This window comes from Misgurnus anguillicaudatus, chromosome 19 (genome assembly GCF_027580225.2).
Source record: "Misgurnus anguillicaudatus chromosome 19, ASM2758022v2, whole genome shotgun sequence".
In the NCBI taxonomy this organism is placed as follows: Eukaryota; Metazoa; Chordata; class Actinopteri; order Cypriniformes; family Cobitidae; genus Misgurnus; species Misgurnus anguillicaudatus.
This window is the reverse complement of record NC_073355.2, coordinates 4,630,466-4,645,068: the sequence shown is the minus strand read 5'-3', so window position 1 is coordinate 4,645,068 and position 14,603 is coordinate 4,630,466. Positions and strand designations below refer to the sequence as shown.

Below are 14,603 nucleotides of genomic sequence, written 5' to 3'. Positions count from 1 at the left end.
CCCATTTTTTGACGTTCAGTGTCCTTCGTTGTTTATGTGTCAAACAAAGACCCCCCATTTTTTGCATGTGTACAAGTTGAAATGATTTTATATTTATTTTTACTTCAAATATCTAACTTTTTAAGGTGGAACTTAAAGTTACTTCTTCCACTAGCAATAACTCAGCTTTGTGAATTTACAATGCACTTGCCATGATGCCAACAGTTTCCCATTGAACACGATGGAGTTACAAATTCGTACCTTTAGCCTCTTCATTGTGATGCGCAAGGCGTTTCACACTGAAAAAAAAGATTCATTGAATTTAATTTTTTTTTTTTTGTAAGGTAAGTGGTTGCAATCAATTTATTTAAGCTACCTTTAAACAAAAAAGATTAGTAATGTAAAATAAAATATACAACTTTTGTTTAAATGTAGCTTAAATAAATTGAATGCAACCACCTACCTTAAAAAATTTATTAAATTCAATGAATCATTTTTTTCAGTGCACCATGTTTTGATTTTTTATGCCTTGGGAGTGAGAATGAGTTGCTAAAATCTTGTTTGTAATCTTTAATTTCTTTAAATGACAACAGAGATCTCAGAAAGAATAGGCACATGTACTTCAATCTGGACATAATATACTTGTTAATGTTCTCGCAGCCTTTTTTCTTAGTGTGATGCCTTTAAGTCAGAAAGTATCTGAATAGTGAGCAGATAATGTCGGAGTGAAATGTTTGGCCTGCTGACCTCACAGTTGTAGATATGTTTTATTTAATTGGCAAGGTGAGAGATATCCATATTTAATCCTCCCAGTGGCTCCTCTGGAAACAGACGGACGGAGCTTTTAGTGTGTTGAAATTAAACCCAACTGTCAGCATAATTGGTTCCTTTCCTGTTTGGTGCTGTTTGTGTCATTTCTACATTTATGAGAGATGAAGTGGACTGCCGCTACGCTGACCTTCTAGAGAAAGAGTCATCGTTAATGGGAGACTTTTGAAATGTTGTTGAAAAAACAGTCTGTTGTTTGTATTTTGTATAAATCCAACTAATGTGCCATTAAAGATCAGTCTCCATTTATGCATTTTGTTTCCCATAACTCATCTTTTGAGCATTTCTCAGTACTGCCCAAAAACATTATTAGCCTTACTAGACTAGCTGCTGGACAAATATGGCCAGTTAAACCATGGTCCCCTGGTCTCTGTGGTGGTTATTGTCACAGTGGTGTTTTGTGTTTATGGTTTATGTTTTTTATTATGAAGTCTTGTGTCTTAGTCGTGTCTTTTATTTTGAAAGTGTTGTTTGTGATGGTTGTTTCTTGTTTCCCTTTCCCTGATGTGTCTTGTTCTGATTGGTTCACTGTTCCTATATAGCCTTTGTGTTCCTGTTTTCTGTTAAAGGCGGAGTACACGATGTTTGAAAGCCAATGTTGATATTTGAAATCATCTAAACAAACACGTCCCTACCCCAATAGAATCTGGACCTTCTGTTGATAGACCCGCCCCACACATACGCAACCCGGCAAGGATGTCGGTTAGTAGACTTACTGCTTACTTAATCCTTACTGCTGATTGGCTATAAGTGTGTTTTGGTAGTCGGCCCGTCTCCGTTTCCAAAGCGTTTTTTCAAACATCGTGGACTCCGCCTTTAAGTCCTGTTTTGAAAAATAAACTGCACTTGGGTCCATACTTCGTCTTCGCCTCAGTAAATGCACGTGACAATTATTCACTGAAAAATGTAAATTATTCGTATATAGCACAGGTCAGCCCATTCACGCATTGAGTCATTTAGCAAGGTTTCTCCTCTGTATTAACACTTGTATATGTTAAAATGAAATCTTGCATTCCAGACCAAACATGTGCAATCTTGAATATTCTGTATTTATTTGCTAGGAAGAATAGTAGCTTCAATTAAAAAGCTCCTTTTGAGTCGTTGTAGTCTCTCCCTTTTTAACAAATCCAGTCACTGTTTCTAAACAAATATTTTTTTAAGTAGATGGATTAGAGTCATTTACAAATATGGCATAATGCATTGCCATGGGGTAATGTTTGTTTGTTGTACAAATGGCATTTTTTTGTGATCCCATAATCTATCTTACAGTCTGCATTTAGTCTGGCCTACACAGAAACAATTGCAAGAACATTTAAATCAGTCTTATTTAAAGTACTCCTACAATTAATAAATGATGCCATTGAATATGTTGGTATATCTGATGTTAATCTTGAGTACCTATAAAGTAGTACTACATCCTACATATCTCAGAAGAGTCTTTAGTTTGATCAGATTTATAAAAGACAGATCAGCTCTAGCCATTATTTCCGAGGCAAAGAGATTCGGAAGGAGGAGTCACGAGCTGCGGGAGGGGCAGGTCACGAATCATGCAAGACTGTATACTGTACAACACTGGATAACTCATGATTCACTACATGTTCGTGCCATTTGCATTATTTACAGTTGTGTGCCGATTTCCAAGATAACACAGAAGTCTTACTTACCACATGCAACTCATGTTAAACAAACACACAACCAAAACTCTGCTGTTACCACGGATAAACAAACTATATCTATTGTTTCCATAATGCTGGCTTTTTTCTCCTTACATCCAAAAACACACTTCTTCTTTCTTGCCATTGTTGAGTCTTGATTTAAAACAAAGCTGTTGCGTGAACTGATCCCTGTGACTTCTAGTATCCTCAGTTCTCGCTCTCCTGCTGATTGACGTGTGGGCGTGCTTTTCCGGGGGAAGTGCCCATAAAAAAGAACACTTCCAAATGCTTTTTTGAGACTTTGACTATGTTAAGCATGAAGACACCAACTCTTAAACTGTGTGAATAAGTCAGAATGCATAAAAATACTGTTGACCATGAAAATACGTTGAAGGGGGGGCCTTAAGTATTACTTTTACCTGGATTTCTCATACTTATTAACCAGTAGCCACCTCGTAAAATTTGTATGATTTTCCTTTGCCTCTGTGACGTTGGGGTTAGGGGTGGGGTTTCATTATTGTTTTTTTTATGACAAATGTACATTTTTGCATGATTAATTTATTGTAAGGATTGTAGGGTTAGGGTTATTGTAAATTTATATGATTAAGCCAACTCTGAAATATGTACAGTTGTCAGTTTTATAGCAGGCCAGTAACTTACCGCAACTTTGTCTTTAATTATAGGGGGATTTTTTTACTGTAGCTTTAGATTAACATGACAACGACTGTAACAAAAACTGATTTTTTTTCCTTTCATTATCTGTTACCCCCTTCTATTTTCTCACATTAGTAAATAAAGTTAACAGTCTTCTTTCATCATCTCTGCTGGATCATTCTGTAAAAGGTTAATTAAATCCCTGTTGCCTGAGTTGTGTGTAAGCCTCTACAAACTAATATTCCAACAGCTCCACCCTTGTCGAATGCCTTACAATCTTTGTTAATAATTGCATTGCAGCAGAAATAAGGTGTGGGCCAAATTTACCAATGCTCTCCTAAATTTCAGTCAGGGGCTACAGTGCTCCTTGTAAAATAAGTGGTGGTCTTTTTGCCTGGTCATAGCATGGCATGTATATCAGCCTGGACATAAATCATACATAAACCCTTTAATTCCTGATTTGAAAAATAAAAGTTATACTTTTGGAAAAACATAGGGGTGTGTAAAATGCCACATTGCTTTTTTGGGTTAGTAGTCTCCGAACCATTAAGTCTCTCTAACTCTCTTTCTTTGCCTGTTTGCCCTCCGTGTATTCCAGCATTTAAACAACCTTATCTATCCATCTAAAAAAGCAAACATGTCACTTAATGGCAGAAATTTCATTTGTGTGGGTTAAACTCGAGTATTATAAATGCCAAATTTCACTATGGCACAACAGAAAACATTATATTCTTGTTAGCCATCCGATCAGCCCCGGCGCCAGAATGTCTGAACGGGGGGCTTTGACTCCTGTATGGGGGGTAATGATGATCAATATGATTAAGCAATCATATATCTTTCAATATAAATCAAATAAGTCTTGCACTTTATTTTCTCTTGGACGTTGCGCTTTACTTGATGGTCATCGGATTATTAATATGCAATGGGTGTATTTTATTTATTCTACAATAAAACTATAAAATGTGCATTAATATGTATTACAGGCCCTTAATTATTTTTTTATTGATTCTTTCATTTTTATACATAAATATACAATCGTTTCACATCAGCATCACAGTGCATCATACAAACTCTCAGAAAATGTGCAAATGTAGATAATTCTAGATGTTTAATTACTCTTTGGAGCATCGGGCTCACTAGACGAGAGCTTAATAACCTTATTTTTGTGAAAACCGACATTTCTTTAATTTTATTCCCTGTCGTAATTAGCCTGTGTGCATTCCGACTAATTTTTCTTGTCACATATGGGGACAATTCCAATTGGAAGTGATCATTCCTATGCCCTATATATTTGTGTACTGACTGCCTTGAATATATTCTGTGCATGACTGCAACGCAACATCCACAATACGTTTCCATTAAATGAACATAATGACCAATCATGATATGGTTTTAAAGTATGTCTTCAATGGATGTTAAGAACTGGAGATAAACAAGGAGTGAATTAGTTTTACAGTGGAAAGTAAAGCGTCTTGAATTGCTCCCACATCACAGTATGTAAACTGTTTTTATAATAATGAACTACATAGAAGCAGATGTCATCTATCAGTTAATGTACTCACTTTTGATGTTCGCTCTGCTCTGCTTGGCCGCGGAATAATTTGAATAAACTTATAAAGGTGTTAAAACTCAGACTAAAAGATGGGGCGGAGCTGACGCTTGCTGCTTGGCAAGATGCGGGCACCGGGCATGCATCCGATCATGATCCGTTCATAACCAGTATTACTGTTAGATAGAAAAAGAGAAAAATATTAACCATTTATTCCAAAATGTTTCATTTATTGCGGTCAACTAAAAAACGGCATTGCTTAAGTTTGTAAAGCATGAGAAATCTTGAATTATATACGGGATAACTAACATTAGCTAATTTAAGACGACAGTTTTTCTTAGATTTTGCAGATATTAATGCACTCATGCAGGCCAGCCAGCAAATCAAAACATTAAGTGAAAATACTGTCTATGAGCTTCTATGCTGGATTTTTTTTTAATGAAACTGATTTTAAGTTTGCCTCTGGGTGATATTCACATGCGCTACTCCACTGGCAATGCATCTACAAATGGCTGTAACACATGCACAGAACAGCAAAACTAATTAAACTTGGCTCAAACTGCTTGTTTTTCTTTTTTCATCAGAATATCCTGCATTTTGTGCTATTTTCATTTCTATTTTTTTTAAAAAAAAGGACACTTCTGAAATAAATTTTGATAGTTTGATATACACTAGTCAACATTTAAAGTGAATCAAAATCTTAAAACCAAGACATAATACACATTCTTGTCTTAGGTTAACATTTGAAGTTAACCAAAGTTGACAAGTATAGTTTTAGGGAGGTTAAGATGATAGACAGGGAAGGCTGTAGCCCCCTTAAAGGGTCATAAAACTCCACTGTTTCAGGTCCAGTCTACATCACTATTGTTTAAAAAAAATGCAACTTAAATGGGTGTGGACGCTGTTAGAAGAACAGCAAGGAGTGGACGGGGCACATGATATAATAGGCGATATAATAATCTAGTTTAACAAGTATTAAGATTTACAAAGAATAGCAGTATTACAGAAATAATCAAACTGAAAATAATATTTCATGTAAACAAAGGACGAGTAAAACTGTTGAAAAAATACAGTGTTTGAAAATAAGGAAAAGTCCTCAGGACGTGGAACTGCATGCATGCCTAGAAGCCTTCATGAGCAAGATCAAAGTCCACCTGGCTCTCGAAGCTTTCCCGAGCAAATTCGTAGTAGATGGCAAACCAGTATGTACAGTTTTTGTTATGGAAAAGTATAGACATGTCAGGGCATTGAAAGAAACTCTAAACGTAATTTCGCCTACTACTTATTACTAGAAGGGTAAAAAGCTAAAAATTAACTAGTTTTTGGAAAAAAAAAACGAACATCGTCTTTTATGATGTGCAACACAACCAACTCTATTAACATCTAAAGAAATGTTGGTTAGTGTTTCATGAAGCCTTAAAAAAGGGGTCTAGAACAGGGGTCTCAAACTCAAGACATTTCATTGGGGGGCTGCAGAGCTATTTTAACATTCAAATATTTCTGTAAATGTCTTTATGTTACTTGAAAATATACAAGCAGTGGTTTTATCTATTTAATATACATTCTTTTATAAAAGTAGCCTAAGTAAATCTTTTCTTAACCTTTTATAATTATAAAAGACTTATTATAACCTTGCACTAAACTAACAAATTTAATTCCTGTATACATTTATAAACTATTATAAAGTTTAACACAGTAAGTGTTTCTGTTTTGATTTATTTTGGATTGTTTTCTGTCATAGTATTGACTTCATTATGTTCTTTGTTATTTCAGTTTTAATGAATTTTCTATTATATGTGGGAAAATATTAATAAGTGAAAGTGATCCCATAACTTTTGAATGGGTAGTCCATGTTATATAAGCTAGTTGGACAGAAAAAATTATAATACTGCTCTGTGTGTAATTGAATAGTAAGCTACATAATAATATATTATACTTCATTATATATCACTATACATACTTTTATCTTCTGTACATTTCTCCTCATCTTTTATCTTTTCTTAACCTTGGCACTTTGATGGCTTTTTCTTTCCTGTAGTTTTAAAATGTGTTGCATTACGTACGGCTCTGCCTCCATGCGGTGTCTCCATTAGATGCTGTGACTTGGTGATGTGAACCCCACCGCAGCTCTTCTCTCAGTAACAGCTGATATCCACCCGGAAGTAACAAATCTTCTCTGGACAAACGCTACAAAGTCCGAACCAGATTAACTGATCGCATGGTGACAATGATATGATTGACGCGAGGTTCAAATGAGGAATTAAAATCCCATTACACATTCTGTTATCCCTTTGGTTATCCTTGATATCACGGAGCGTGCGGTTCATGGCTGCGTAGCAATTGGTGACGCGACCCACGCCACGGAGCACAACCTCCTCTCCCGAGCACTTTGGAAAGTAAGAAATGCATTGACTCGTCTTCAACACGCGTTGTTAGACGCGACATGTGAACGAACATTTAAACATTTAAATCAAAAATCAAACGAATATAAAACAAAGTGAATAAAAATCTTTCTGCGGGCCAGATTATGTTATATTTTTGAAAGGTGACGCGGGCCGCAGAGAGGGGGAGGGCGGGCCACAAATGGAGTTTGAGACCACTGGTCTAGAACATCCTGTGTTAGGGGCAAAAAGTATGGAGCAGGGTTAAAACTAAACTGGGACAGTTTTGAAGGAGCAGTTTTGAAGACCTATAATCTATGCTTACTGTCTATCTTAACTGACATATATTCACTTGTCTGTGTGACAGTGTTGGGTGGTCTGGAGTCTCGTGGGGTCCTGAGGAAGATCAGCGATATGTTGGAGATCATCATGAAGAAGATCGACACCCTATCAAAACTGAGCAACAACAGTGAGTCTCAGAGACTGGAGGAACTGAACTCTGCTCTCCACAGGTACGTCTTCACACCTATCATTAAAACAAATCAACAGCTCACTCACCTTTAAAAATTTGATTGTTGTCATTAGTGCACACAGATACTACTAAATCGTAATAATTATTGGTGGTCAAATGAGAAACAAGATTTCTAGCACTTACTCTCAATTGTAGGGGTCACCAGTAAGATAAAATATAAAGCAAACAGACTCCTTTGTAGAGTTTTATTAGATTAATCCCAGATCAAATCATCTGACAGATGCATGTTGTCCTAGAATGAAAAATACAGTAATGCTGCTTTAAGTGTGCCGAGATGTGAATAGATAACCACTGAGCAATAGCATTTTCCTCTGAAAAGACTAACTCGAAAAATCTTAACAGAAATGAAGTAGTACTGATGGTAATTAAGTGCTTATTTGAGTCTCAAGCTAGACAACTTTACAGGAACTTGGACAGCCAGACCGATCTATTTACCTTCATTAAAATGCCTGTATGGGTTTCTTTATTCTGTTGAACACAAAAGAAGATATTTTGGTAACCACACAGTTGATGTCATTAGTCATTGACATCAATAGTAGGAAAACAAATACTATGAAAGTCAATGGGTACTGTTATTATTTTTATTTGTGTTTAATAGAATAAAGAAACTCATACAGGCTTAGTGGCTGATCACACAGAACATGTTTTATATGGTTAAAAACGTGAGGTGGACTGCACTGCCTTAATTTGAATGACTTGAAAAGAGCAGTGTGCTGCCTTTTTTGCGTTACTAGGCAACCACAGAGGCAGTTGTCCTGTCAATCAAAGGTAGAAGCGTGAGCGCTCTTGAAACTTTGGTTTGCTGTTAACTGTCATTTTAGCAGAAACTTTAAAAAGAGGGTGCTTGCTCTGGCCTTGATCAAGGATGACACAAACACGCAGGAGACAATGAGTGTGTGGAGTCCAAGCCACTATGATTTCATACGCAATTTGAAGTATTGCATAAGAAACGAGTGATGGAAACACCCAATTTCGAATAAAAAAAAAAGTTTATACGTTCTCTTTAGGTGATTTTTGACTTTACCGGGAGATGGAAACGCATTTGCCAAATAAATGTGGTCTTAGCAAACATTAAACCCACAAGACTGAGTCTCTAGCTGTTTCCGCTGAGGTTTTCTGTACCATATACGAGGCCCAACGTCATCTTAATGCCCTTGCTGTTAGTGCCTAAATAAAAACGCGAAGCAATTCTTTTTCTTTGCAGAACATTTAGTTTGACAATTAAAAGCTGCACTGCTAATACAGCCGGGAAAATAATTTGACACATCAGCATTTTTATCAGTAAAGGGATTTCTAAGTGGGTTATTGACACAAAATTTCCACCAGATGTAGCCATCAAGCCAAATATTAAATTCGTACAAAGAAATCAGAACATTTAAGTATACAAGTTGAGTCATAATAAATGAAGTGAAATGACACAGGGAATAAGTATTGAATACACTTTATTTAATACTTTGTAGAAAAGCTTCTAGACGCCTCTTGTATGGAGAGACCAGTCATCTGCATTGCTCAGGAGTGATTCTGGCCCATTCTTCTACACAAATGGTTTTTAAATCTTGGAGGTTCCTTGGGTTTCTTTTATGAACTTTGATCTTTACTTCTCTCAAAAGATTTTCTATTGGATTTAGGTCAGGTGATTGACTGGGCCACAACTTGATTTTCTTTCTTTGAAACCACTTCATTGTTTCCTTGGCCTTGTGTTTGTCCACCCTCTTTTCATTTTCAGCTTTCTGGTAGATGGCAGCAGATTTTATCCAGAATGTCCTGGTACATTTCTCCATTCATCCTGCCTTCAATAATATGAAGTCTGCCAGTACCCCTTGCTGAAAAGCAGACCCAAACCTGCATCATTCTTTGTAAATGATGCTTCCACCCCCAAACTTAACTGTTGGTATGGTGTTCTTGGGGTGGTGGGCATTTCTTCTCCAAGCATGGTGTGTAGAATGACTGCCAAAAAGTTAAAATTTGCTTTCATCTGACCATACTATAATCCACAGGCTTCTCCAAATGTTCTTTCGCAAACTTTAACTTAGCCTCAACATGCTTTTTGTTCAGCAATTGAGTCTTGCGTGGTAAGCGTGCATGGATGCCATGGCGGTTCAGTGCATTGCTTATAGTTTTCTTTGAAACAAAACTACCTGCTGATGCAAGGCCTTCCTGAAGTTCTGCCTGAGTTGTTCTTAGCTTTGGAGAACTCATTCAGCATTCTGGAAATGCGCCTATAACCATTCCCTCATTCAACGATAAGATTACGAAGATCTTAAGAGAGTACATTGCTTTTACCCATCATGAAGTCTTTTCTGTGTGCCTCCTGGGTAATGAGAAGCCTTTATAGGCCATCAATTAAGACTAAAGCAGGTGATATCAATTAGTACTGAAAGGGGGCAGGGTTTCTCTCTCAATACTGACAGATTTCAGGTGATCTCCTGGCTTTCTATGCCATTTTGCACCTTGTTCTCTTCGGTGTGTTCAATACTTATTCCCTGTGTCATTTCACTTTATTTATTATGAGTCAACTTGTATACTTAAATGTTCTGATTTCTTTGTACGAATTCAATATTTGGCTTGATGGCTACATCTGGTGGAAATTTTGTGTCAATATCCCACTTGGAAATCCCCTTACTGATAAAAATAATGTGTCGCTGTAAATTAATAACTTGCCCTATCGTGAATACATGCAGTCCTGTCTATATTTTCCAAGCATGCCTCGTTTTGTTTACCATCGGTTACTACAGTAAGTTACCAATAATATCGTCATTCACTCTAAGAACTTGATGAAAACGCACGTAATTTGCATTTGTTTGTTTATCGTTTTTTGCGACTTCGCTTCACGTTGGATGGAAATCCAGCTACTGTAAACTTTTATCACCACACTGGAAAGCCCGCCTCTTCCCACCTTCTGTTGTGCAACTGAAAAACATGAATGACATTGGGCGCTTTTTTGTTCAGAGTTGACTTTTTTCAACTTCTGGCGCTTAGAGCGCTCCTGCAAAAACGCGTGGCGCAGCCGTCGGCAAAAACGCACACTGCCATTTAAAAAAAAATCTTTCAAAAAAGGCATCTGCCACTGCCATAAACGTGTTTTGTGTGAACCGCCCCTTAGAAAAACATGAAGTTGAGTACCTGATGACAGAATTTTCATTTTTCGGTGAACGTTCCCTTTAACATTATCTAAAGTCTCCTAATTGTCTCCTTAAAGTACAAGGATGATTCAATTCATCTCTTCATTTGGTTGCATTAGCACTAAATGTGCTCCTTGTCTTTTTAAAGAAAGAAATGTAAAATTGCCCTAGATTTTTACAAAACTCAAATTACTTAAACTCGAATCACATGTGAGTAATTTCAACTTTCAAAGGTGTCTTTAAGGTGACAACTGATTGAATGTGTCTCGTCTCAGCAAGATCTACAGTACCTGCTGTTATTTAAGACACTTCCTAGAGCTATAACCTGTCACCATGGAAACAGATGTTCAGACGTTCAGTGGGTCACTGGTGTCACAACATCGACACACAACTTAGACATCAACTAATTACAGCAGATTAAAACACCCACATGCAATTATTTTCAGTAATTTTTCCTTTAAGAAGTAATCAATGCATGATATGTAGACAGCAAAATCTTGACAGGTACCAGAAGAGACCCAACTGCAGTTTTTATGTCCTTTGTTTCTGTACTGACAGCATCTTCAGCTGTTTGTGTTTCAGCATTGTTCTGACTGTTCTGATTTATAAGTAAAGAATAATTGAGGACGGGCCGTTGAATTATTCGAAAAAATAATGCACAACTAAGTGGTAATGCGGCACGACACAAAGCAGGGTGTTGTTACACTGCGGGTGTGTATTATTTTCAAATAATTTAAGGTACCGGAAGTTACGTTTGTTGCACGAAAGCCATTTGTTTATGTTGTTACTGCTGAAGCCATCTACAAGTCATTACTATGGTAGCTACATACAGTAAACAATGCTGGGTTGTTTCAACCCATGGTTGAGTCAACTGTGGACATTGGTTTTGTACATATTTTCCCAATCATGGGTTAACATTACCTAGCATTAAAGGGCAAAACAAACAATAACATGAGAGAAAACAGAAGAGAGAACATACAATACAGGCAGATCTTTCCAGAAAACAAATCTCAGAAGTGCAGCCATTGCAAAATTTCAAACATGTACATGACAGCTCGGTCTAAACCATGTATTGTCTTCAGATGTGCAGTCAGAAAGGTCAGGGTGTAGTCGAGGTGTTTTGTGAGCATTCAGCTCTGTGCTGCATTGAGGTGACATTTATTGGTGGTGACAGAGTCGCTCACAGAGGGGAGTCGCTCGGTTCGGCACGACTCTGATGCAGCCGCAGGGCGTGGGGTTGCAGGCGGTTCATGCGAGCAGTATTATGAAGAAATCAAAGTCTCCGCACGAAACAAAGATGACAACGTTTTTCTTACGCTTACTGAAAGACACTTTCCTGTTTCTGTGACAGAGATTAAATCTCTCGGGGCACCTGAGATGAAACCTATTGAGGTTTTATTGAAATAGGCTCAGATCTACTGCAGAAGACAAATATAGATGGAAATAAGCAGGATGTCGCAAGAAAACTGAAGCAGAAGTACACCATGTTCCAAACTAGGTTACCACATTGAATTATGGGATGTATGATTTTGGAAAGTGTGCTTTTTAGGGTTTTTGTCCAGAATGTTATGTTAAATGAAGATATACAGTAGTTAGGACTTACCAATTAAACATATAAGCAAATTCTTCCATTGAAGCACAATATGCTCTTTAAAGCCATCTCAGATCATGCTGAGATAACATGGATCATGAGGTTTTGCACAAATGAGAAAAGAGTTCATGTCTTCGCAAGAGCTGCTGTCATTATAGCAACCACAAAATACTTAGGGCGGTTTCACATTTGGTGCGATTGCCTGGTCCGAACCCGAGTTCAATTGCTCCCCCCTCCCCATGCACCCCATGCACGGTGTTCACATATTATTTTTGCATCCGAACCGCGGTAAACTTGCATCATTAAGCGCGTTCTCATGTTGCTTGGCAACCGCTGTAAACGAGAAGACAACAAGCGTTATTGACGAACTGCAAGCAGAGAGATGATTTCTGAATGCCTTCGCAAAAATTGACGTCGGCGGACAGCCCGTTGTCATCGAAACGACTTTATTACGTTTGCGGCAGACAGACGCAAGTGCGTTTCTGTATTATTTCTTTGAAAGCAAAACCAAAGGTTTAAAAAACAATAAGAACAAAAGTCACGCAAGAATCTATGCATTTTGTTGTCAAGGTAAGTGCACGCACACAAACACACACGTCTGTTTTGGTGAGACATTCCATATAATACGTTATTAACAGCGGTTCACTTCCGCGATTTGGTACGATTGCGCTCACATCAGCAGCGAACCGATCTGGAGTTCACATGAACCGGACCACAGACCACCCTTTTGAAGAGGACTTGAGTACGTTTCGCGGGTGCGCACCCGAGTTCGGAGGACAGCGTTCACATCATCCAAATGTACCGAACTCTGATATCAATTGAACCCGGGTGCGCACCAAAAGTGCTAATGTGAAAACGCCCTTAGAAATTCTAATAAAGCCACTCACACCATGAGTCATTTAAAGATGAACGTGTTTTGTTGCGGTTACGTGCTTTGTGGGAGACGTCAAGCATGCACTGTAAAAAATGTCTGTAGAAATTACAGTATTAATGGGTATTACTGGCAACTAGCTGCCAGTAACTTACTGTAGATTTTACATTTATGTTATTTACTGGCAACATTTTGTTCAAAGTTAAATGAACATGAAACATTTTTTGACTTTTCTTCTACAGTAAGTTACTGGCAACCAGCTGCAAAATTACAGCTAATTTTTTAGAGTGTGGATCACAACATGGTTTTGCAGCCAGGCAAGAATTCAAGGACCTGTTGCTAACATTGCATATATTAAGTTTACACGGTAACCTTACACTGTATTATACCACGGACCTACTGAATGCTGTATTCTGATTGGCTGAGAAATGTTTCATGGGTGTTGATTATTTTTTAATAACCGCACGCCTAACCTTTAAAATGTCTTAAAAATAAGCACCAGAGCAATGTTTGTGGTAACCGTGGTATTTATAATAATTGACGGTGCTTTGAATGATTTGAAAATAATGCACACTCCGCTACGCGTCGCTACTTGGGTGTGCATTATTTTCTTATAATTCAACGGCCCGTCGTCAATTATTCCTTACATAGTTGATACACGTCAGTATATAAACAAACGTAATTTACTTGTCATTTTTTTCCTTGTCAGTTATTATTAACAACAAATCTGTTGTTATTGATTCTATGTGGAAGTCTACTGGAAGTTGCGCTTAGTCTACAAAAGCCGTTTGTTTATGCTGTTGCTGCTGAAATCAGTCCTATTTGGATGAGTTTTTAAAGAGTTAAAAGTTGAGTTACAATTCTTATCGCCCTGTCATTTCACCGATTTGGGCTGGACTTAAGCCCTATTCAAACGGGATTAGTATTACCTGGTACCCTCTAGTCATTTGTAATATACACCGAGGTCCTGTGATAAAACTAGTCCCGTGTGAATCATCATCTCTGTCATTTGGCCAGGATATGTCATTTTCAAGGTTTTTTTTACCTGTGCACCTTTTTATCTTTTCAGTTTTTCGCTGTTTGTGCGCCCCCCGCATTGCAAATTAAGAGCGCACACACGCCTTTGCTTTTTATGTGTATCCTTGTGCAACTTAAAAGATTTATTATATATTTCTACCTTTTAAACGTTCGTTTGATCAGTCCCTCCTCGTGCATGACTGATGATTAATATTCATAATATGCAGTACTTTTGTTAAGTAAGACCTCTGTATAGGCGTAGCTGTCAGCTGCAACATCGCAGAACTGAATCCATTGCAGCTCCTTGTGGCCTCACAATGTGGCTGGTTAGGAAGAAATTTTGGATAAACATGGTAAAATATCCTTTATTGCTTGTCATTGCATGTAGTTAGGACATAGTGTTACGCAAAGCCTTGACATGACA

The 14,603-nt window shown here is 37.5% G+C and overlaps 1 protein-coding gene across 2 annotated transcripts in view; it reads left to right on the top strand.

The window, feature by feature from the left end:
• Positions 1-14,603, top strand: part of LOC129427380 (alpha-1,6-mannosylglycoprotein 6-beta-N-acetylglucosaminyltransferase B) — a 196,859-nt gene that overhangs the window by 41,640 nt on the left and 140,616 nt on the right. Inside the window, exons 1-2 of one of the 2 annotated variants that reach the window (XM_055183826.2) lie at positions 1,624-1,680; positions 7,414-7,558. In XM_055183826.2, coding sequence (XP_055039801.2) covers position 1,680; positions 7,414-7,558 — 146 coding nt within the window. In that variant the 5' untranslated portion in view covers positions 1,624-1,679. Of the gene's footprint in view, positions 1-1,623; positions 1,681-7,413; positions 7,559-14,603 lie in introns of those variants that run through there. The other variant, XM_055183819.2, reaches the window with a different exon arrangement.